The sequence below is a fragment of the Magnolia sinica genome, chromosome 8 (genome assembly GCF_029962835.1).
Source record: "Magnolia sinica isolate HGM2019 chromosome 8, MsV1, whole genome shotgun sequence".
Classification (NCBI taxonomy): domain Eukaryota; kingdom Viridiplantae; phylum Streptophyta; class Magnoliopsida; order Magnoliales; family Magnoliaceae; genus Magnolia; species Magnolia sinica.
The window spans coordinates 30152704-30175392 of NC_080580.1; the positions used below are offsets into that span (position 1 = coordinate 30152704).

The following is a 22689-nucleotide window of genomic DNA, read 5'->3' on the forward strand; positions in this document are numbered from 1 at the left end:
TAAGCGATCAAGCACCACATCAAACAATGGCAATTGAATACCCACCATTATAACCATAATGGAGGCCACCAGGTTTATTTTCCATCCGAAATATCTGGTTGAAGGGACTAGAGAAATATCAGCATGATCGAAAACTTTTGTGGCCCATCAAAAGCTTTTAATGGTCAACCACCATGGCTTCTTGTGGTGTGGTCTACTCAAGATTTTTATCTGCGCTATTTTTGGCATAATGACCTAAAATGAGCTCTCAAAACGGATGTACGGCATGGATGTAAGGTACATACATCAAAGTGGGCCCCATAGTTAACGATGCACAAACCTTGGTGGATCCAGGGGTCACCGAAGGGGAGCCCGTGTTTCACAAGCTGCCTATAATAGGATTGTCAAGGATTCCTTTTACAAGGCAGAGTGATGAATACTCCAACTAATTGTGGGCCAACATGCAAATGTGAAACACAAACTTATTGTAAATGGAAATCCCAGTTCACTTTTGATGGACCCATCAATTTGTCAAGGATTCCATATAAGGACGAGTGATGAATACTCCAACTAACTGTGGGCCTACATGCAAATGTGATACACAACCTTCTTGTAAATGAAAATCCCAGTTCACTTTGGATGGACGTATCAATTTGTCAAGGATTCCATATAAGGATGAGTGATGAATACTCCAACTAGCTGTGGGCCTACATCCAAATGTGATACACAACCCTATTGTAAATGGAAATCCCAGTTCACTTTTGATGGACCCATCAATTTGTCAAGGATTCCATATAAGGACGAGTGATGAATACTCCAACTAACTGTGGGCCTACATGCAAATGTGATACACAACCTTATTGTAAATGGAATCCCAGTTCACTTTGGATGGACGTATCAATTTGTCAAGGATTCCATATAAGGACGATTGATGAATACTCCAACTAACCATGGGCGTACATGCAAATGTGATACACAACCCTATTGTAAATGGAAATTCCAGTTAACTTTTGATGGACCCATCAATTTGTCAAGGATTCCATATAAGGACGAGTGATGAATACTCCAACTAACTGTGGGCCTACATGCAAATGTGATACACAACCTTATTGTAAATGGAATCCCAGTTCACTTTTGATCGACCCATCAATTTGTCAAGGATTCCATATAAGGACGAGTGATGAATACTCCAACTAACTGTGGGCCTACATGCAAATGTGATACACAACCTTCTTGTAAATGGAAATCCCAGTTCACTTTTGATGGACCCATCTTTAACAAACTGAACTTAGCCAACAAACAAACATTAGCCACATGATGGACAATAAAATTGATGGTGGGCTCCACATGATAGGCGGTGGATATTGAAGATGGCCCCACATGATAGGAAATAGAATTGATTGTGGGCTCCACATGATGGATGAGACACATCAAATGTGGGCCTTATATAATGGACAATGCACATAAGAGGTTAGCTCCTAATGATGAATGACCCGCATCCAAGGGCCCCGCATGATGGATGGCCCACATCAGAGGTGGGCCCCACACAATGAACAGTTCACGTCAAAGGTTGGCTCCATATGATGGACGATAAATGTAAGGGAAGTAAACCAAGCAAATTTGAGGAATAAATACTTATGATGTTGGAAACCAAATATTCTTATGCATTTTTTTGCTCATAAGTATATTATCTATGAAATATACTTGTTTGCTAGATGAGTAAAAATTAAGATAAGATACTTGTAGCATAAGTATCTCTATGATGCAAAGTGGGTCGCAGACACTTTCATGACAAAGATGGACCAGAGAAGGCTTGATCAAACACAGAAATTATTCAGACCATCAGAACCTTAAAACAATTGCATCTCACAAACTAGAATGAATTTTTCGACGTGACATATGATTTTAGGGGAGAAGAAGCTACTTTAGCCAACCAAGTTGACCACGTTGGATTTGCGAGATTCCATCAGTTCAAAGGTCAAAAGTTCATTTTATTTTCTTTTTTAATTATAAATAATAAGTTTTAATTCGATCATAATCCTTTGAGTTGTAGGAGTCGTGCCCAATATGAAAAGGGCTTTAAAAAATTAGGAGAATAACATGGTTAGACCAAATTAGACACTTACTATTTTTGGCCGAAAACCATGAAGTCTAGTAAGAATGATGACCATCTATAAATAGTAAGTTTACTATTTATAGTAAGTCGTGTTTTTTGGGAGTTTGAGTTAGAATTAGAGTCTAAATCTTCATCCTAGGTTTGAGCTCATTTTTTAAAGGTTGTATATTCATTTTATTTTATTTTATCATCATTCAATTTATTTTTAAATTTATTAGAAATTATTTTTATTTTATCCCTCGTAGATTCGAGAAAACTCTGTGAGGAATCCAAAGAGCTCCGTGGATTTGGAGTAGTTATCCCTGTGGAAGACGATGATCCACCTTATCATGTTCTTCCCTGCATCACCCAATAAGGTAGTCCCATGGTAAGGGTAACACCCACTAAGTTGTTATCCCAGTAACACCTAATCCGCTCGCATTTCTTCCCCAACGCATAACTTCCTCTTGCAAAAAGTTTGAAAACAAAAATGGTTAGTGTTACTTTTGATTAGAGACATGTAGCCTTTTCTTTTTTTAATTAATTAATTATTTTATATTTGGATTCAATAGACTATCGAGTCCCCTTCTTCCACATCTCTTTTTAACAAACACCTTTCTTTCTTTCTTTCTTTTAAAATAAGAAGACTGATTCCACTAACGACTGAAAGAAACTCAATACCGAAAGCCAGGGACCCTTGGGAGATGGAAACAAGCAAAATTGGAGAGAGAGAGAGAGAGAGAGAGAGAGAGAGAGAGAGAGAGAGAGAGAGACAATTATTCTTTTTTTAATTATTTATTTATTTTATATTTGGATTCAATAGACCATCAAGTCCCCTTCTTCCACATCAACCGAAAGAAACTCAATACCAAAAGCTGGGGTCCCTTGGGAGACGGCAACAAGCAAAATTGGAGAGAGAGAGAGAGAGAGAGAGAGAGAGAGAGAGAGAGTTAACATATTTCATAAAAAAGACCAAATATTAAACTTTTAGTATCTCCCAATCTTGATTTTTAGTTTTTGGTGGCATGTTTGTTACTTCCGAGATTGGAACACTTGACAAAAGATTGAGCTTTTAGAAGATGATATCAATGTATATCAAGGGACCTTAGCACTCTAACATACATTATATACAACATTGTTAAAAGAAGTGTTCTTGCTTTGTCAAGGTTGGATGATTTGACTCCGATGATCACATTTTCCTAATGTTCTTCAACCAAATGAATTCACATTTGGTTTAAAATAATGGCAGAAATATCTATTTATGTATAGCTTTCGTTATATGAAAGAATACTTCCATTTTTAACAACACAAACTAGTAAAAGACTGAAAAATATTTGCATCATACAAGTGCTGTAGTACCCTAAAAAAATAAGGCTCCAAAGAACTGAAGATGTTACATCTAGAAAATATTGGAGCACATCAACTCAAGAACCTATGTTCCTAGGGATAGCAAATAAAGTTACCCATAGCAAGAAACCAATGTGGACTAAACCGAGGACACATTAACTAGCACTTACATCGACGGACCTAGAGAGAAGTATGCTAATTGACTCTTTTTTTGACTTGAAAAAAATTGTTTAATCTGACTTGGAAACTACCATTTTTTCCCAAGCAATTATTAGAGCGCTGGCTACACCAAACGGATTGTGCGTGTGTGGGGAATAAGATGATTTCTGATCATCAAGTACCATAGCAAGATACTCGCAACAAACATCTGATATATTTGAGATCATTCCTCTATTTGTTGAAACAAGGAGAAACAAGTTTTTAAATGTTTGAGGCATCGACCATCTTTGATAGATGTGAATTCTTTGGCAGTGTTGATGCTTGGAATGATTTATCGACCATCTTTGTTGGATGCGAATTCTTTGGCATGCTGTATTATTGGTGCTCAGAATGATTTATGATAATTTATGTTTGAAGCATCACGTCACCACAAGCATTGCATGGAACAATCTTTTCAACCAGGTATTTCTCTTTTGCATTTGTTCTTCCGAAAAGATGCTGTGAAATTGTATAGGCAATTCATTTCCGGTTTTTTTTTTTTTTTTTTTTTTTTTTTTTTGCCTTATGTAAACTTTACTTCCTTTCAAGATAGAGAGTATAATCGACCATGGTGTATGTGCTGACTATATTGTTTACTTGATTTTCATTCCCTTGATTAGGTTGTACAGACCCAGATGAAGGGAAAAAACAAACATCAGCTTGATCCAAAACTTTTTGGGATCCAAAACTTTTATAGCCCAAAAAGTTTTTAATGGTCAACGTTCAATCAACACTTTTTCTTTTAATATGGTCCACTTGAGATTGGGATATACCTCTTTTTTGAGCTCATAACAGAAATTTATCTAGAAAAATAGATGGACAGCATGGATGAAACACATACATCAAGGTGGGGCCCGCAAAGGATGGGGTAGCCAAACTGTTTCCATGAAAAATAATAGATATAAAGATCAAGTGGACCACGTTGCAAATAGCAGCAGAGGATTGACCGTTTACCAATGAAATCGTTTTGGGGTCACTGAAGTTTTGGAGCAATATGATATTTGTTTTCCACTTCATCCAGGTCTGTGTGATTATATGAAGAGATTGAATAGGAAATAAACTTTATGGTGGGCCCTATGAATGTTTAATGGTGAGAAATACTGTCTCCACTGCTATTTATGGTGTGGTCCACTAAATGGATGTAGGGTGTGGATATAATAAATACATCATTATGGGTGCTATGCAATTTTGATCTCCTTTGGACCTGTTGAACAGCCGAGCTCGAGGGGCGTCAGCACACATCGTCCCATCGGCACCTACACACACCAGATGGGTCGGTGGGGTGTGGTACACCAGCCAGTATGCTTCCACCTCGTCCAATATTGTTTTTTTAAGCTCATTTTAGGCCATGGGGCCAAAAATTAAACGGCTCCAAGACTTAAGTGATATTAAGGCTGTTATCTTAAAATGGAGGCACACATAAGCCTCAAGTCAACCACATGATAAAAAGTAGTGGGATTGAACTCGTATCATTGAAAACTTCCTAAGGCCAACCCCGATGCTTATTTTCCATCCAACCTGTTGGTAAGTTCACCTCGACATGGATGAAGGGAAAACATAAATCAGCTTGATTCAAAACTTTTATGGCCCTTAAAACTTTCAATCCCAACTTCTTCCTGTGGTGTGGTCCATTGAAGCCTTCAATCTACCTCCTTTTTCAAGTCATGCCATAAAATAATATTTTAAAATGGATGGACGGCTTACATAAAATACATAATTAAAGTGGACCGACATAGCCCCTGACATGACAGACGGTCTCTCTCTAGGAACTGGTGGGGTAGTACCGCATAGGCGTGGCCCTTTTTGGACTTGGAATCATCCGATCATAGTTGGTTACTCGACTCCTTAGCTCGAATCCACTCTATATATTTGTCTCCCCTCACTCTGGCTTTCCTGCATTCACAAACACTATAATGGAGTTCCCTCCTATGAGCCTATGGGCATTTTGGTCATTTCTCCTTCTCACTTCCATTCACCTTCAATGCTTCTTCGGATCTCCCGCTCACTTCTCCAACGAAACTGATCGCGTTGCTCTGCTCCACTTGAAACACCTGATAACCGACGATCCTCTCCGTTCCTTGAGCTCTTGGAATCATACTCTCCACTTCTGTAACTGGCAAGGAGTTACATGCGGTGGTCACCGCCATCCTCAAAGGGTCACCGCCTTGAACCTCACGGGCCATAACTTGGTGGGGCCCATACCTCCCTTCATAGGGAATCTCACCTTCCTCAGGATAATCGATCTCTCAGCCAACAACTTCCACGACACAGTTCCTGAAGAGATTGGCCGTTTGTTCCGCTTGCGGTATCTCTATCTGAATAATAACACGTTCAGCCGAGAAATTCCAGCAAATCTGATCAACTGTTCGGATCTCCAAGTCCTTCGTCTTTTCGGAAATCAGCTGGCTGGGAGGATTCCGACTGAGCTTGGCTCTCTGACCAAGCTCACCAGTTTGGCCCTCGGTCACAACAATCTTACAGGAAGCATCCCACCTTCACTTGGAAACCTTTCGTCTCTCACTTACCTTTATCTCTCAATAAAGAGGGCAGAATCCCGGGTGAGCTCAGCCGGCTGGTAAGCTTAGAGCTGCTTGCAATTTTTTCCAATACACTCTCAGGTAGGATTCCTCCCTCGCTGTACAATCTGTCCTCCATTAAGATTTTGGACGTGGGAAGCAACAGATTGCATGGAAATCTTCCTCCTAACTTAGGCCTCACTCTTCCCAATCTCCAAAGCCTTCTCGTAGGATCAAACCAATTCACAGGACCTATACCAGTTTCATTATCCAATGCTTCGGGTCTTGTAGCTATTGCACTTAGTAACAATAGTTTTAGCGGATCCGTCCCTATGAATTTTGGAAGCCTGAAGGGTCTCTCCAAGTTACTTTTGTACGGCAATGAACTTGGAATTGGGAAAGCACGTGACTTGAGTTTTCTCATTTCTTTAACCAATTGCAGTAGTTTACGAGTGCTGCAGCTAGGCATAAATAATCTCAGTGGTGCGTTGCCTGACTCCATGGCTAATCTTTCGACCCAACTGACATGTTTAAGTTTGACAAATAACAGGATATTCGGTAGCTTTCCATCTGTGATTCAGAATCTTATCGGCTTAACAGTACTGGTAATGAGGAATAACTTTCTGACAGGTACAATTCCCATTGGTGTTGGGAAGCTTAACAAGGTGGAGGTACTTGGATGGAAATGAATTATCTGGGCACATTCCGTCTTCCTTAGGAAACATCTCCCGATTGTACGGACTTTCTTTAGCTGGAAGCAAGCTAACTGGGAGGGTGCCTTCAAGTCTTGGAAATTGTACATACATGCAGTTCATATACCTCGGTAATAATAATCTTAGTGGTAGCTTACCCAAACAACTTTTCAGCTTTCCCTCTTTAATTGAACTCCGGCTCACAAACAACTCTTTTACCGGTAATCTGCCATTGGAAGTCGGTTACTTGAAAACTCTCTCATTATTGTATGTTTCAAATAACTATTTATCAGGCGAAATTCCAATCTCGCTAGGCAATTGTTTAAGCCTTGAGTATCTCAGGTTGGATGGGAACTTCTTTCAAGGTCCAATTCCATCAACATTTACTACTCTAAGAGGCCTTCAATCCCTGGATCTTTCACGTAACAACTTGTCTGGAAAGATTCCACGGTACCTGGAGAACCTTTCTGCCTTGCAGCATCTAAATCTATCTTTCAATAATTTCGAGGGTGAATTACCAAAACAAGGGGTCTTTAGAAATGCCAGTGAAGTTTCAGTACTCAGAAATAGTAAGCTTTGTGGTGGTATTCCACAATTGCAATTGCCTCCATGCTCTGACCAATCTTCCAAGAAACAGGGGATGTCTCGTGCTTCAAAAGTAAAATTCTCCATAATTGGTGTTGTCCTGTGTCTTCTTTCATTATCTTGTTTCATTACCATTCTTTATCGGGTCAGAAAGTCGAGAAAGAAACCTTCTGCTTTGCCTTCTGCCGAGGATCCTTTTGTCAATGTGTCTTATGCGGAGATCTTTAAAGCAACAGATGGGTTCTCTTCTGCTAATTTGGTCGGCACCGGAAGTTTTGGTGCTGTATATAAAGGGTTTCTAGATCGTGTTGGAACTATGGTGGCAATGAAGGTCTTCAACCTTCAACGACAGGGAGCTCTGAGGAGCTTTATGGCCAAATGCGAAGCTTTGAGAAACATTAGGCATCGGAATCTTGTTAAGATCTTAACTTGTTGCTCAAGCATTGATTTCAAGGGCAATGATTTTAAAGCTCTAGTTTATGAGTACACGGCAAACGGAAGTCTAGAGAAGTGGTTGCACGGAGATGGTCATGATCAGCTGAAAAGGAACTTGGAGTTTACTCAAAGGCTAAACATAGCAATAGATGTGGCTTCTGCATTGGATTATCTGCATAATCATTGTCAAACGTCACCCGTACATCGAGATTTAAAAGGGAGCAATATTCTTCGTGATGATGACATGACAGCTTGTGTGGGTAATTTTGGGCTAGCCAGGTTCTTATTTGAAGTTGCTCACACTTGTTCAGTCTGAACGAAGGGATCTATTGGGTACATACCTCCAGGTAACAATCTTTTATCTATTTCCTTGCACACATACCCATAACATACACTCTGTTTGCTTATTGGAGACCCAGTATGCAAGCAAAGGAGGGTGGGCTCAGGTGAGCCTCACCTTGTGTACATAAAATCGACTTCCACCGATAAATGTGTCTGACCATGTTAGGCCCAAGACTCAACAATCAGATTGGCCTTTGATTTAGGTGGGCCATACTAAATAAAACCGTTGGGGAGAGGGATGCTTGATTTTAACGTGCACTGTGGAATCCACTCTAGCTATTAGATGTGTCCTCCTGAGTTAGGTGTAAGGGCAGAAAATCAAATTGATCTGTGACTTAAATGGGACACCAAAAGAAAACGTTGGGACAGAGTCCACCCTTGATTTTTACAAGGCCTATTGTGATATTATGAAATCTCATCCAACCATTAGATGGCAAACTACAATTAGGCCTGGGTCCCAAAAAATAAGCCCATCGGTGATTTAAGTGGGCCACGCAAAGGCAAATAGTTAGGAGCATGAGTGTTGCACGGCACGCTGTTTCCAATCATGTGGTCCACTTGACTCACGGATGAGGCTGATTTTTGGGCCTTGGGCAGGCACGCACCTAATGGTCAAAGTAGATTTCACATAAACATAATGATAAGGCCCACCGGAGCTACCAACTCCTTTGCTACGTCGGACCATCACTCTCTCTCTCTAAACCACGGATATATTTCACCCGGTAGATAACTTCCAACCTTTCATGTTCTTGCAACATCCAATCCGTGCAATAGGTTAGTCCATTGCGATTTGTGAGTATATCCTTGGGAAAAAATAAGCTACATCTACTAATTGAGCAGGTCTGTTTATCAATGGCGAGATATATATAGTTTTCTAGATATGATCCACCTAATGAATGGATGGAGCTGATTTTTGCATCAAGTGATCATCATGGGTGTGCCCAACCTACTGTGGTTGGAAATCTCATTCACTTAAGAGGTTGAAGTTATTCGTGGTGGAGCATAACTTGTCCTCGAACCAGATGGACTTTGAAACCTGCTCTGTCTCTATACACACCCCAAAAGGGGTAGAGACAGCTTGAAGACAACCATGCACAAAAGTAAGGCTGGTGCACTCATTAGGGTAGTCTGACTACTGCATACTTCAGGAGCATTTCACACTGCTCACATCTCTTACAAACCATGTTAGCACTATTTTACTTGAGTTAAACTTCTTATTATTTTTATTAGTTAGGGAACTACCATAAGGCTTCAATTAACATAGTGAATATATATATGAGCAATGTTCACATAGGATGTTTGCATTTCAACTTTCATATGTTTCACATTCAATGCTTTCTTTTAAAATTTCAAACCTCATCTCTGTATCACGTGTATGGATTTCTTTTTTAATAAAAGGTGATTGTGAGTCACGACATGTGAACATTAGACCAACGATGATGTTAGGCAAGCCATGGTCGTATTGTGAGTTAGTCCATCGGCCCTGTTCCTTAATTTCGATGGTTCAGGTTGCCTAATGAGTGGACAATCCTAGTTTTTATCTAATGTTATCTTTACCATGCATCTCCCACCCATCGCACAGCTTGGATTTTCTACATAAATGACATGGGCAAGGAAAAATGTTGCATGTAAACGCATGCTTACAACATCAAATTTCTCAATTTAAAGTTGTCTGGGTTATTAGATGGATGGATTCTCTTTGTGGCACATGTACCACAATAGCACATGCAATTGTGGTACACTGTCATAAAATCCTAGCCATCCATGAGCTGGGGCCATTTCAAACATGTACTGAGATGAAATTATGCTTCCAGGTTGAATAGGAAGACCTGTGTACGGTCAACCCTTGTACCTTGAACATGAAACACTAGTGTGTTTCTAAGTTTCCAAATTTCCCCATACCTGTGGCTGATTAAAGGAAATTCTACAGTAGTCTCATATTTTTAATAGTGGGTCTTACTTATTGAATGACTTAGGTTTTTATATGCCCAATCTATGACTGGGACCTGTTCTTTAGGTAGGCTCTAGCAAGTGTTTTGCCTTGGCCTGATCATTCTTGTGATAAAGTAGGCCACTCTTGTACATTGAATGCAGAACACTGGTAAATCTTCTAATTGTCTTTTTTTGGGAGCATTTAATTGTCCTTTTTGGGGGCATCCAATATTCATGGTGGGATTATCTAAATGGATGGGTGAGATGTCATACAAACGCCATAGTGGCCCCACACACAACCTAGTTAGATGTACAACTATACATGTGTACATAAATTTTCTGTGAAAACCCGCTCTAACTCATGCAAACCTTTCGAGAACATGTATGTGATGTGTGCACAAAATCCAATCCATCCAGTAGTTGAGTCACCCATCGAAACTCATGGGGCCAAAAAAGAGGTGGGCTACAAAAAAGAGGGAGGGGATGCCCAACCTTGATTTTTACCGGTGCACACCTGAGTTGGAAAATAAGGTGTTTTTCTGCTTTTGCCCAAGCCTTCATCTAAGCTAAATGAAGGTGTGTAGCCTGGATTGCGTGGAATGAGGTTTGCTAAGCTACAGGTGCGTATGGGAGCCTATTACACACCATATGCATGTGTAAAAGTGGTACATGAGTGCAATCTAATCCATGAATAGGGTGGGCACAGTCAAGTACTTGACCAAGACTAGATTCAGACCTGACCTAAGCCTATATCAAAACGAAGGTACAAGGACCTGATGGACACCTGAACCCAATTTTATCTTGATATGAACTACTCGTGTCACGTGCGGCGAGAATCAAACTTGTTGGCATCAAAATCTCATTGATTTTAAAGATTTAGATATGCCAAGAACTAGTCACACCCGGCATAAATCACACCATAATAAGGTATAAAGAAATATTTTTTGCTAATATCGTTAGTTAAGATTTGTGTTGAGATGAATAACACCATAATAAGGTATAAAGAATTCTTTTTTGACAATATCTTTAGTTAAGATATACGTTGCATAAAAATCACAACAATAACTCATGTGTTCACTTGATGGTAGAGGTGTTGAGTTCTTTCATTTTGAGTAGTAGAGTCTGGTTCAATGTAGAGCATTTTTGTAGGAATTTACAGGCACACTATTGATGTTAGAAATTTGGATACTTAGAATAACAAAAATGTCGATTACTTGTTCAAATAAATATTCATGTTCTTTTCTCTCTCTCTCTCTCTCTCTCTCTCTCTCTCTCTCTCTCTCTAAATTCAACCTCTGATATTATTTATATCTAAATGGCCACTTACATTCCAATATGACTGACATGTATAAATTATAGAGTATGCGATGGGCAGTAAAGCATCTACACAAGGAGATGTTTACAGCTATGGAATCCTTCTACTGGAGATGATCACCGGAAAGGGGCCAACTGATGACATGTTTAAGGACAATCTAAGCCTTCATCTTTTTGCTAAGTTGGCTTTGCCTGAACAAGTAATGGAGATTGTTGACCCACAACTGCCCGTAGAAGAAGCTGAAGTTACTCAGCACAATGAAAATCATGTCAATAGAAGAAATAGAATGCATGGCTGCTTGATTTCAATGGTCAAAATTGGTGTATTGTGCTCTGTAGAATCTCCAAGAGAACGGATGCGGATGAGAGATGTTGTTGCAGAAATGCATGCAATTAAGGACTTGTATCTTGGGACCGGTATTCACCAAGACAAACAAGTTAGGTCGCAAATATTAGATGAAGGTTCATCTTACCTTAGTCATTATTAAGTTATTATTGATAGTTATGTTGAGAAAGATTTCAAATTTTTTTTTTTTTTTTTTGGTTTGAATACTTTTCTAAACAACCTCTTGATGTATTTAGCCTTACCATAAGAGTGTGCTTGTATTGATAGTGATCATATGAGAAGATGTGCTTCTTTTTCTTTGTTTTATCGTGTGTTGGGGAAGGGAGATTGTATCCTGATTTTAATAAGAAAAACACATCATCTTATTATTATAAGAATGCTATTGGGTTACAAAGATGTTTAATAACTAATAGAGCTAGGCATGGGATGAGTCAACTCAGCAGACTTGACTCGTCCGACTCGTTCAAATCCAACTCGACCCAAACCGAGTAGGTGAGTCGATCCACCCAATCCTAACTCAAATTGAGTTGAGTTCGGATCACCTAGTAACTCGACTCAACTCGACCCGAAACGACTCAGTACCAACTCGACTCGATTCGAAACCCAACTTGACCCGAGTTCGGGTATATATATATATATATATATATATATATATATATATGATCTAGCATACTCGTCGCACCCAACTTGACCTCTCTCCCTCCCTCCTTCCTCCTCTCCTAAGCCTGACAGCCACTCAGCTCTTCAAATAAACTAATCATGGTAAGTTTACGTTGGGGAAGACTTATATTTTATGATTTTCATCTATTATTGTGAGGGTACTGTAATTTGGGAATTTTATGAAATTGGGATTGAGTAGGATTGAATGATAAATTAGAATGGGTCGAGTGCTTGTATTTGGCCCAAGCTGGCTCAGATGCATTCGGATTGGCTGTGGTCGTCCGGGCTGGCTCTGGTGCAGTCGGGCTAGATCGAGCTAAACCATTTCTAAATCCTAAACCCTCAACTTAAACCCTAAACCCAAACTCTAAACCCTAAACCCTACAAAATGGTTAAGTTGACCCGACTTAGTCATAACGGGTCAAACTCGGTTCAGGTTACTTCGGGCTAGACCCGGACTCGGATCGGGTCAGGCATGCTGGACTCAGTATTGAGTCAGATCGGGTTTGAATCAGGTCTATTTCAATATCGGGTCGGTTCAGATCGACCCTGACTGGGGCCAACTCGACTCGATGCCCAACTCTAATCACAAATATATTTTATGCAAAAGTTTTAAAATGATATTTCAATCTTGAGGAATTAATTTAGCTATTGAACTACCAACTTCCAACTTGATATTAGTCTGATGAAGCATTCATCCAATGATATCCATTATGTTTTTGGCAGAAAATGAAAGAAAGAAAGAAAAGCAAAGGAAAAAAAAAACTTGTAGGATCCAACGAACATTCAACTGATGAAGTTCTTTTGCCTGATGAATGTGAATCATTGCTCCATTTTCAGATGTATGTTGATTCACCACTAACAAGATGGTTAGAATTATCAAACCATTGTAGTCTTTGATGTAATGAATGGCACATATAGACTGTGCATACCAATAAGTGCAATTACAACTACCTCTCCATCTGGAAACATGGATTGATAGCCGCTTGAGAGGAATTCACTTCTTTTGTTGAAAGAAATATCAGCAGAGGTTGGCAGGGAGGGTTAGTACGGAATGGTGTCAGAAAGCACAGGTTTACTGGGTCCACGCGCAAATAGATCCTTGTCCATTGCATGAAATCACACATTCCACATTAGTGTAGAGTATGTGCGACATCTGAGCCTTATGACAGCTGAGCCATAGTTCTTAGTTCTTGTGACTCAAAACAAGGCCGTTTCACTCAGGTGAGCAAAAATGTGCAAGAAAAATGAGTGGCCTAAACAATTTTAGAAGTTTTTTTTTTTTTTTTCTAAAGAAGAGAATTTGTTAAAATAAGAGAGATTATACACTAGAAGTAATTTTAGAAGGTCAACAGACGGATTTATAGGCCAATAACGTCCAAACTTCATGCCTACACAATGGTGAGTTTGCATCTTAGACCCTTGCATTGTATTGGCATGCGTGCATGCATGTAGATGGCAAGGCTCCAAATGCATTTGGGCATGGCATTTGCAAATCTTGGAAAGCAACCTGAGAAGAAGTTCCCAGATTTTTAATCAGTTGATGAAATTATTTATGATATTGGATCTTAAAAATCAAGCCGTTCCACATTCAAGTAGGTCACCCTGCACAAAAGCAATAGAGAATTGCTCGTTTTACAAAACACTTGACAGTGAGGGAAATGGATCTCAAAAGTTGTGACCACGCATATGATAAAATCTTTGGATCTCATCCTAATAAATTCCGGATGTCCCAACCATCAGTAAATGGAATTTTGATAGAATATTTTAGCGATTTACATTCAACTAAGAAATCAATGGTTTTGAGTCATCATTTAGCATGGCCAATCTAAAAATCCATGAATGTCAGGTGAAGTCATCTGATCATCCCTTCTAGCAGCCCTATCGGTCAACGAAAATTGACTAGCCTCATTCATAATTCTTTTATTTATTTTTTCCTTTTCTTTTCTAAGGTTTGCTAGAAAATATCTATTCACGTGCAATAGCATGCGTTTGTGCTCTAGCTGTTGAATCAGATTCTAAATAGGTGTTCTAGGTATTCTCTCTTATAATATCAAGCTGTTTCGGGCTATATTGTCCGTGGGTGATACTGATACATATGGTGTGATTTACCAGATTTAGACTACTTTAAATCTTGGTCTGGCATTATTTTCAATAGCATGCAATGGCAATGGTCAAATCAAAGGTTAGTTTAGGTTAGGATTTTGAATGGTCAGGCTGGTCATATTCAAAATTTTGGTTTTTCTAGGACTGGTCTGAACAACGCATTGCTACCTCTAATTTTCAATGACCCAAAATGTTTGATTGTGGGCCTTATCGTGGCTAGAGGATAACTAAACATACTCCCAAAAAAGTTTCAAATTGTCGATTTTTCTAGGTCCAGGCCCAACCTATAGCTAGTCTTAATTTTAAAATACCCAATTATTATTATTATTATTATATATATATTTTTTTATGGTGAGCCTTACCATGGATAGAGGATTCTCAACAATACTCCCAAATTGAAATGTTTGACATCCTAGATTATTCAGAAGTTAAAGAGATTGGATATATTCAAAGAAAAAGAGTTGAAGGTTATATTATTAGAGTGACCATAAGTTATTCCAAGTGAATTGATAGCCAAAACCAATTATAAACATCAGAACTAATGACGAGAATAACGAGCCAAAGAAATAAAAGAACTTGTGTGTCATTCATAGCCACTGCAAGAAGAAATATAGCCATTATTTTAGCAAATAGACTATGAAATGTCTGTGGAACTTGATAGATGATCGACATCAATTATTCAAGGGTTTGTGCATCTAAGAGCACTCAAGATACGAAGTGCATCAATGCGCCTAGGTCAACCTTAGGTTATATGCCTATTTGTAACATCTCAAATTTTCACAGCCAGAGTTAATACTTGTGCCCGAGAAAATCGGGTGTTAATAATTGAATGAATTGTATAATTTAAAAATTGCACCATATTTTTTTTCCATTCACATCCAGTTACATTTATGAAGGTAACCATTCACGATAATAAAATCAATTTATTTATTATTTCATTAGAGTAAAAGAATTCAACAAATTATCAAATTCCCTCTTAATGGAAGCTTGTCACATTATCGAATTCGCATCGGAAATATAAATAAAATTAAGTCGTAAAACTATCATCTTATTCATTCAGTGAAATCTTTCATGGAGGGATGGTTTTCTGGGTCTTCAATCTATACATCACCTGCATCATCTGTACGGTTGAAGAGGGTCAACGCCCTACTCATAGTGATGATTATCTTTTAAGATTAGCAATAATTCAAGAGATTCATAAAAACATTGTTAGAGTCCTGATACATCTCATACTCTACCACTACGATAGGTATCAGTATGTGCAACCAATAAATAAATATATATAAATATATATAAATGCATGTCTAGTAAAGTGTGTGCGGCTCATCATACATAGTGATCATCCCAATGTTGAATATACTTTTTAGGAAACCCGACTCGCCCCGCATCCCATAACTATAAAGATTCACCAACCTAAAAATGGGACAGCCGACGGCTAAAAACCGTCGGCATTGACCTCTGTCGGTCATGCCATAACGAAAGGGGCCGTGGGCATTGCTCGCTGACGGATTTAAACCGTCGGTGTTTTAAAACCGTTGGGGTTTCCAATTATCAAAAACCGACGGCGTTTCTCATTAAATTAAAATAAAAATAATGAAAATGAATTTCTTAATCAATGCACATGTCCAAAACTAGCTATACCCATTTCTCCAAAGCCCCTGACCAACCACCAACCTAAAACTAGCCATACCCATTTCTCCAAAGCCCCAAACCAACCAACCTATTTGAAAAGGTGGGTCTACACAAGAAACGGAAGACTAACTAGCATATACTACTGAAATATGACATCCATATGTACCACCGCTGGTTCAAACAAAAAGAATGACATTTCTTTCATTTGATCCTCAAATGATGCATCAAACAAAATAGGAGAGTGGAACCGTACTCTGATTGGTCACCAACACTTTTAGAGTACCCCATGGAACACTTGTCATTGCAACCATTTCAGTATCAAATTTAGTTTATAGACCATGTACTTATGGAATCAATGCTTTTGTAATCACCACTAAGAACTTATCCTGCAGAATTACATGGAAATTTCATGCACATGAATTGAAGAACTCGTGCAAACCAACATGAGGTGGCAATCCTCCCATTATGAGATGGTTAATTACTTGCACTTCTGACATATCAATCTTCTCTGCAAAATGAGAATCAATCATTTTTGAAACATTTTTGGCCAACTCACCAGCCTGTTAGGAGAAAAAAAATGATAGTAAACCAAATAATGACCATTAATAAGACTGCTTTCAAACACTAATTTGCTGAGGAAAAGAAACTCAAGGACTCAATTGGATTCACTGTAAACATACTTGGGGGCACAGCATTCTCCAGATGCATGATCTTGCATTTGGAACTACCAATCAGGCAGCCAAACTGGTTACAAGCTGTGCTTCTAAAGGCACACACTGCTGAAAGTACCATGCAAGTAGACAAGGGGAGGTTTTCAGATTATGTTAGTTGCAGAAACTAACCTTCACCCATTTTGCTGTGGATCCTATCTGCAAGCATGAGGAAATGAACACCATGAGGAGAAATCCATAGATTGGAAGCACAACTCAACATGACAAACCAAATGTAAAGGGAAAATTTTAGCAGAGAGTCTTGTTGCTTACCATTAGTGGTGGCAGGCTGAAATAGAATATCATTAGTATCCATTTAATAAGTACCACATAGCCATTGATGCAAGTTCCATTAGTATCCACTTATAAGTACCATAGGCCAGTCAATTGGCACATATCAGGAGACGATGATTTCAGATGATCTTCGAGATGGGTGCTATCTCAGATGGGCCAGGGCCCAACCATAAGCTGTGGTATATTGTCAGGAAGTTCCACCCATGTGCTGACTTGCACTCATGCACCTTGCGAGTTGATGTATATTGTCAGCCCCAGCCCCTCCGCAGGCTTCCACATGTGTGGACATGGCAAACATATGAGACAAACAAGACCTCCAGGTGAACACACCTGATTTATATAGTCTGAAGTACTTCCAATTGGCCAGTTCAACTCATGTTTGTTCACTATGCATAATCCCATGAGGCCCATAAGCAGAGATGCTCAGTTGAGTGAAGCATGGATGGGCTGGGTCTGTTCCACCCATGGAAAATACAATCACTTCTAAACACAATAAATTACTTGAACCATCACATCATATATTTAGCTATCTTGTATAACTATAAATAAAACATAGCTGAATCCAAGATTATTAGAAACACTATTTAACTTGAGTTTGGTTCAATAATATAGTCAGGCTTTGATTACCATACATGCTAAAGTAAACGATCAACTATCAAGTATTTGCTATAACTGGATCCAATGGTATAAAAAAAACCCACGGATGTAGTATATGATGTATAGCAACAAAGTGTATGGTGCCATTTATTCCTAAAAATACAGTTTTATTATCCAATCTTATGTCACCACAATATGAAATTTTTTATTCAGTTAAAGAGTTGTTCAGCATAGTGTCATCATGAAGAAAAAATGTAAAGCAAGCAAGGTGGAGTTCCTAATGTTCTGAGAACTGATGTTCGAGGTTACAACTTCTTTGAAATTAAGCTTGAACAGGAAAGCACCAAAAAGACAACAGATTATTAAGGGAATAGAATGAACAGCTTTTATCACATATGAATGCAAAGCTGCCAATGCATCTGTGAATAAGCATAGCTCTTACTACTAGTATCCAATTATTGTACAAGACGCTGATTACAATTGTTGCATGTTGGAGTATGTATATGTATGGAATGACACACCAGATGCCTAAAGATTATAAAAACAATTAACCTTTGTTCTTTAGAATCAAAAGGGTAGGAGCAAAGAAGAGTATCCTTAGAGACCTTACCACAAATCTCAAAAGAAGACGTGATTTGCCAACACCAGAATCTCCAAAATGCAAGAGCTTGAACAAAATAGTCACTGCAATAGAGAAAGCCCATTAGATGCTTTTCTCCATAACTTGGTTCAAGTTGCAACAAAATAAAATATACATACATACACATACATTCTCATACACATGTATATCAAAATTAACTCCTGCTTTTTAAAAAAAATACCTTTGCCTCACTAAGCCTTATGAAACAAGTAGTATTCCCTATTTTCTTATAGGGATTCAAAGGGAATTGCTCTAGATTTGTGACCCACATTCCAATAGACAAGCGAAAGATTTGGGATATTCATATGGTGAGGCCAATCACGAGAATGCCCTAATCCAAACCAGGATGGTCCGCTAATCAGGTGGTATACATGTGTATGAGAAAAATGAACAAGAAAGCACAACAATATAATTATGCCAGTGGTCCGGTTGATGATTTGTCCAGCTTAATTTTTGGACTGGAGCATGTTGATAGTGGGTCCAGATGATGGTTACACAGAGAATGAAAAACATGTGTGGCATCCAGGCTTGGACAAATTCGCAGTGGGCCCCACCAATTGAAATACACCAGCAGATTTGCATATTGAATACATGCATGATCCATGTCATTCATCAAGTGGTACCCAAATGAAAATGCCTTGCCAAAACAAGCTGGTGTTCATCAAGTCAGCCACACATCCTTCAAGTATAGATTGCTGGTAATTTACTCATACACATTTAGTCCACATGGTGAATGTATCTGCCAGACTTCAGGTTATGACATGTTCACAGTGGACCCCACATAATGAATGGTTCAGGCTTTGCACATATATAGTGGCATAAACAATGTGAAGTGCTTACAATTTCTCAGTATAAAATATGAGAAAGCTATTTGTAGATGGGCCATTCAAGAACCAAAAATAAGCATCACAATTGTTCCAACATTGCAGATTCAAAATGATAAGCACTTCACATTACATATTCATCACACTTCTTTTATTATTTTTTATTTTATTAGGTACAACAGATTCAAAATGCAACAAATTTATCGCTGATTTTTTAAATAATAATAATAAAAATGCAATAAATGAATGAAGTGGATTAAGGTAATCTCTGCATAAAATAATTCTGTTATAAGTTTGCTAAATTCATTCGTAACAGTTTCTTATGTTCTCTGTCGATGCTTCCAATTTGGTTTTGGTATAAATCAAGTAAAAATGGCCTTTATGCATACAATCTGCAAGTTGCCGCACACTTGTAGAAGTGGCAAGACATACAATGCTAGTGCAACTGTACACAAGTTGCTGCACGCTTGTAGAAGCTGGTTGAGAACAAGAAATCCATCTATTAAAAGAAGAAAACCCAATTCCCATAAGAATCCAAATCCCAAAAACCCTCATCAAAACAACTCTAGATGTCAAGCAATCACATTGCTTACTATGAAATGTTATACATAGAAAATCAGCAACCAAGAATAATAAAACCAAAAGTGCTTCTTACGTAGGATCTTAAATCAATGGATCTTTCAATTTGTACCTGTGGAAAACATATATATTAAAAATAAAAAAAAATAAAAATAAAAATAAAAAAAACCTTTAATTTTTGTGCAGGAATAACAACTATGAAGAATACAATTAGAGTATTCCTGTTCACAAACAAGAATACAATTAGGCCTCCATGCATGCATGTCTCTGTATGCATTACAAATGTTTGAGTCTCTGTATTGACTTGCGCATGCATAAATAGATGTGCTAGAGTCTAGACTACTGTGTGATTCCCACCATCTTTTAAATGTTGAGTAATCTGCGCTACACATGGCAGACATTTTTATCAATCCAGATTGTCTGAATCATGGGCGCCATTGCAAGTATGGGTAATCATGTGCTAGAGTCTAGGTCTTAATTGATGCACATGTATGCCCAGTCTACAGCAGATGAGTCACCACCATTCAAGAATGGCTGGAAAACACACAGTATTCTATCAGTAAATAAATACACAGAGATCTTCAGAGTACTGACCCCACCAGCTTCAGATTCAACAAAACATGAAAAGCGTGGTTCACCATGAGATGGAACAGGAAATTCTGGTATAAGTGGCGGGGTGGAGAATGAAACTTTTCCCCCAAAGTGAGTCCTTATCAATTCAACTACACTGCAAGAAAACAACTGGACTGCTTAGAAAGACATATCACAAAGCTGAGAATTAAAAAAGTATTTATCATTTTAAGAGGGAAATCTGAATCTGACCAATTCAAGCCTGTGTATCAGTAAAATCTCCAACAGCGACCACAGCCATATTGTGTAAATGGTACCATATATTATAAAATTGCTTGACCGTTTCAGAAGAAACTGTTCGAATCACCTTTTCCAACCCAATAGGAATCCGCTCAGCATACTGCAACCAACTAGAAAATTTATAATAATTTACCATTATGCTTACTACTTCAAGATAGATCTTCAAAAAAGCATTAATTTAGAGCAGTGGAACTTACAAGTGATTCATATTAATCTACACTATCTTTATCCTAAGAAATGCAATATGCTCTAAAGATGGAACCAGTTATATCAACGCCTACATGTTGAGAATACCAAGCAGCAGCTTATTAATGATTCCTAGTACCAAAGAAACATGCCATCATTCCATACCTGTAAATTTCTACCTTTTTTAGAATTTGAAATGCCTACATGCGCTTGTGCTGAATTTATAAAAAAACGAATTCTCAAGATTCCCATTTCAGCGCTTGTCAAACAGAAAATTGCAGGTTTTGAATTATTTGGATGGTTTTGAATTAACAAGATATGGTAATTTGATGCAAGGAATGAAGAAAAATGCAATTTCGAGAGAGAGAGAGAGAGAGAGAGAGAGAGAGAGAGAGAGAGAGAGAGAGAGAGAGAGAGAGAGAGAGAGAGAGAGAGATATCTTTTTGATTTTTATGAGAGTTTCTATTGATGAACTAAAAAGCTGTCCTAAAGCTCTACCAAATGGAAGTTTCCACACCTTCAACATCTCATTTTGGGCCACGAGCAACTGATATTGTTGTTGAAGCTGCTCAACTGTCAGTTGGGCATCTAGTACTTCTGCTTGCCGTTGACTGATTTCCTCAATCCAGCTACACAAACAGAGCGCCCATATGTGATATGCAACATTTCAAAAGGTATTGTTTACAGGCAAGTACAATCCAATACAATATACACATTAATATACTCATAATCAGTGCATGTATCTTTTTTTTTTTTTTCTTTCTTTCTTTTTAATGGTACAAAAATCAGAAAACCCAAAGCCAATTTACCTTTGCCTGGTCTGAACAGATCGAAACCAAACATGTCATTTGCGGCAAAGCTCTTCCTAGGAGGATACTTGAAAAGAATCTACAATGACAAAAAAAAAAAAAAAAAGCCATGTCAGCTGTGGCAAGGACAGTTTTGGAGAAATGTAAGTAAAAATTCAGATCCATAAATAACCACCCTCAACTCGAAACCATGATAAACCAATAAGCATTAAAGAAGAGTGACTGCATCATTCTGAGGGGAAAATCTGAAAGAAGTGTCGTTTGAAGAATAAACCACATCTGCAAAATATGAAAACATAAGAGTGCTCACAAAAGAAAAAGAAAAAAAAAAAAAAACAACAGTGCTCACCCGAAGCCAAAACTGATATAATTCGGACCAAACCAAATTGTGTTGTATGGAACAATTTTTAAAACCTTCCCATAAGCACAAACATTTGACACAGAAATGATTGAAAATCCTCGTCAGAGTCATATCCATGCATGGAGAAGCCACTTGTACAAGAATTCAATGTAGTTGTGTGTGTGTGTGTGAGTATATATATATACCCAACTATGTACTGATGCAATAAGATTAAACGGAGATGAACCAATATTTCACATGGAAAAAATAGCAAAGAGTACCCAAAATGTACCAATGAAAGCTCATATAGTGGGACCCATAATGGAAAGGAGAAGCTTAAAATGCTCACAGAGTGTGGAAGATCACAATACTTTAAAATTTGGACCCTTTTCAATGTCATGGACTGTTTTTGCATTTTTTTTTAATCTTAACCATCTATTTGTACATCTTCCAAGAAATGCTTAATTTGCAAAACTAATTAACCCATTTGGGCTATTTCATGATGTGAAGAACAAAAAAGAATGCAGGTTAAACAAACCAAGAGCCAAATGCAGATTATCTAATCCCCTTAAAATCTTGAATAGTACAAGTATCTGAAGCAGATGTTTTCACAACCAAACTCACAAGTATCTGATGCAGATGGATTTGTAGCCACAGTGGC

At 38.2% G+C, this 22689-nt stretch overlaps 1 protein-coding gene and 2 long non-coding RNA genes across 6 annotated transcripts in view; 1 reads left to right on the forward strand and 2 right to left on the reverse strand.

The window, feature by feature from the left end:
* The window catches only part of LOC131253180 (probable LRR receptor-like serine/threonine-protein kinase At3g47570), an 18329-nt gene extending 5970 nt beyond the window's left edge, over nt 1-12359 (forward strand). Inside the window, exon 2 of the mRNA XM_058254061.1 lies at nt 11481-12359. Within this exon, the coding sequence (XP_058110044.1) occupies nt 11481-11923 (443 nt within the window). The 3' untranslated portion in view covers nt 11924-12359. The remainder of the gene's footprint in view (nt 1-11480) is intronic.
* Nucleotides 12360-15490: 3131 nt separating this feature from the next.
* LOC131253932 (uncharacterized) lies at nt 15491-18457 on the reverse strand. 4 transcript variants are annotated; one of them, XR_009175362.1, is made up of 4 exons: nt 17163-17224; nt 16860-17048; nt 16662-16739; nt 15508-15658 (listed from the first exon to the last, which is right to left on the reverse strand). It is a non-coding gene; the product is annotated as an uncharacterized LOC131253932 (long non-coding RNA). The 4 variants fall into 4 exon arrangements; XR_009175361.1 differs by lacking the exon at nt 17163-17224 and adding an exon at nt 18391-18457 and having other exon boundaries at nt 15509-15658; XR_009175360.1 differs by lacking the exon at nt 17163-17224 and adding an exon at nt 18386-18457 and having other exon boundaries at nt 15509-15658.
* Nucleotides 18458-20656: 2199 nt separating this feature from the next.
* LOC131253933 (uncharacterized) lies at nt 20657-21811 on the reverse strand. The gene is made up of 3 exons (XR_009175363.1): nt 21689-21811; nt 21397-21508; nt 20657-20803 (listed from the first exon to the last, which is right to left on the reverse strand). It is a non-coding gene; the product is annotated as an uncharacterized LOC131253933 (long non-coding RNA).
* Between the last annotated feature and the right edge of the window lie 878 nt (nt 21812-22689).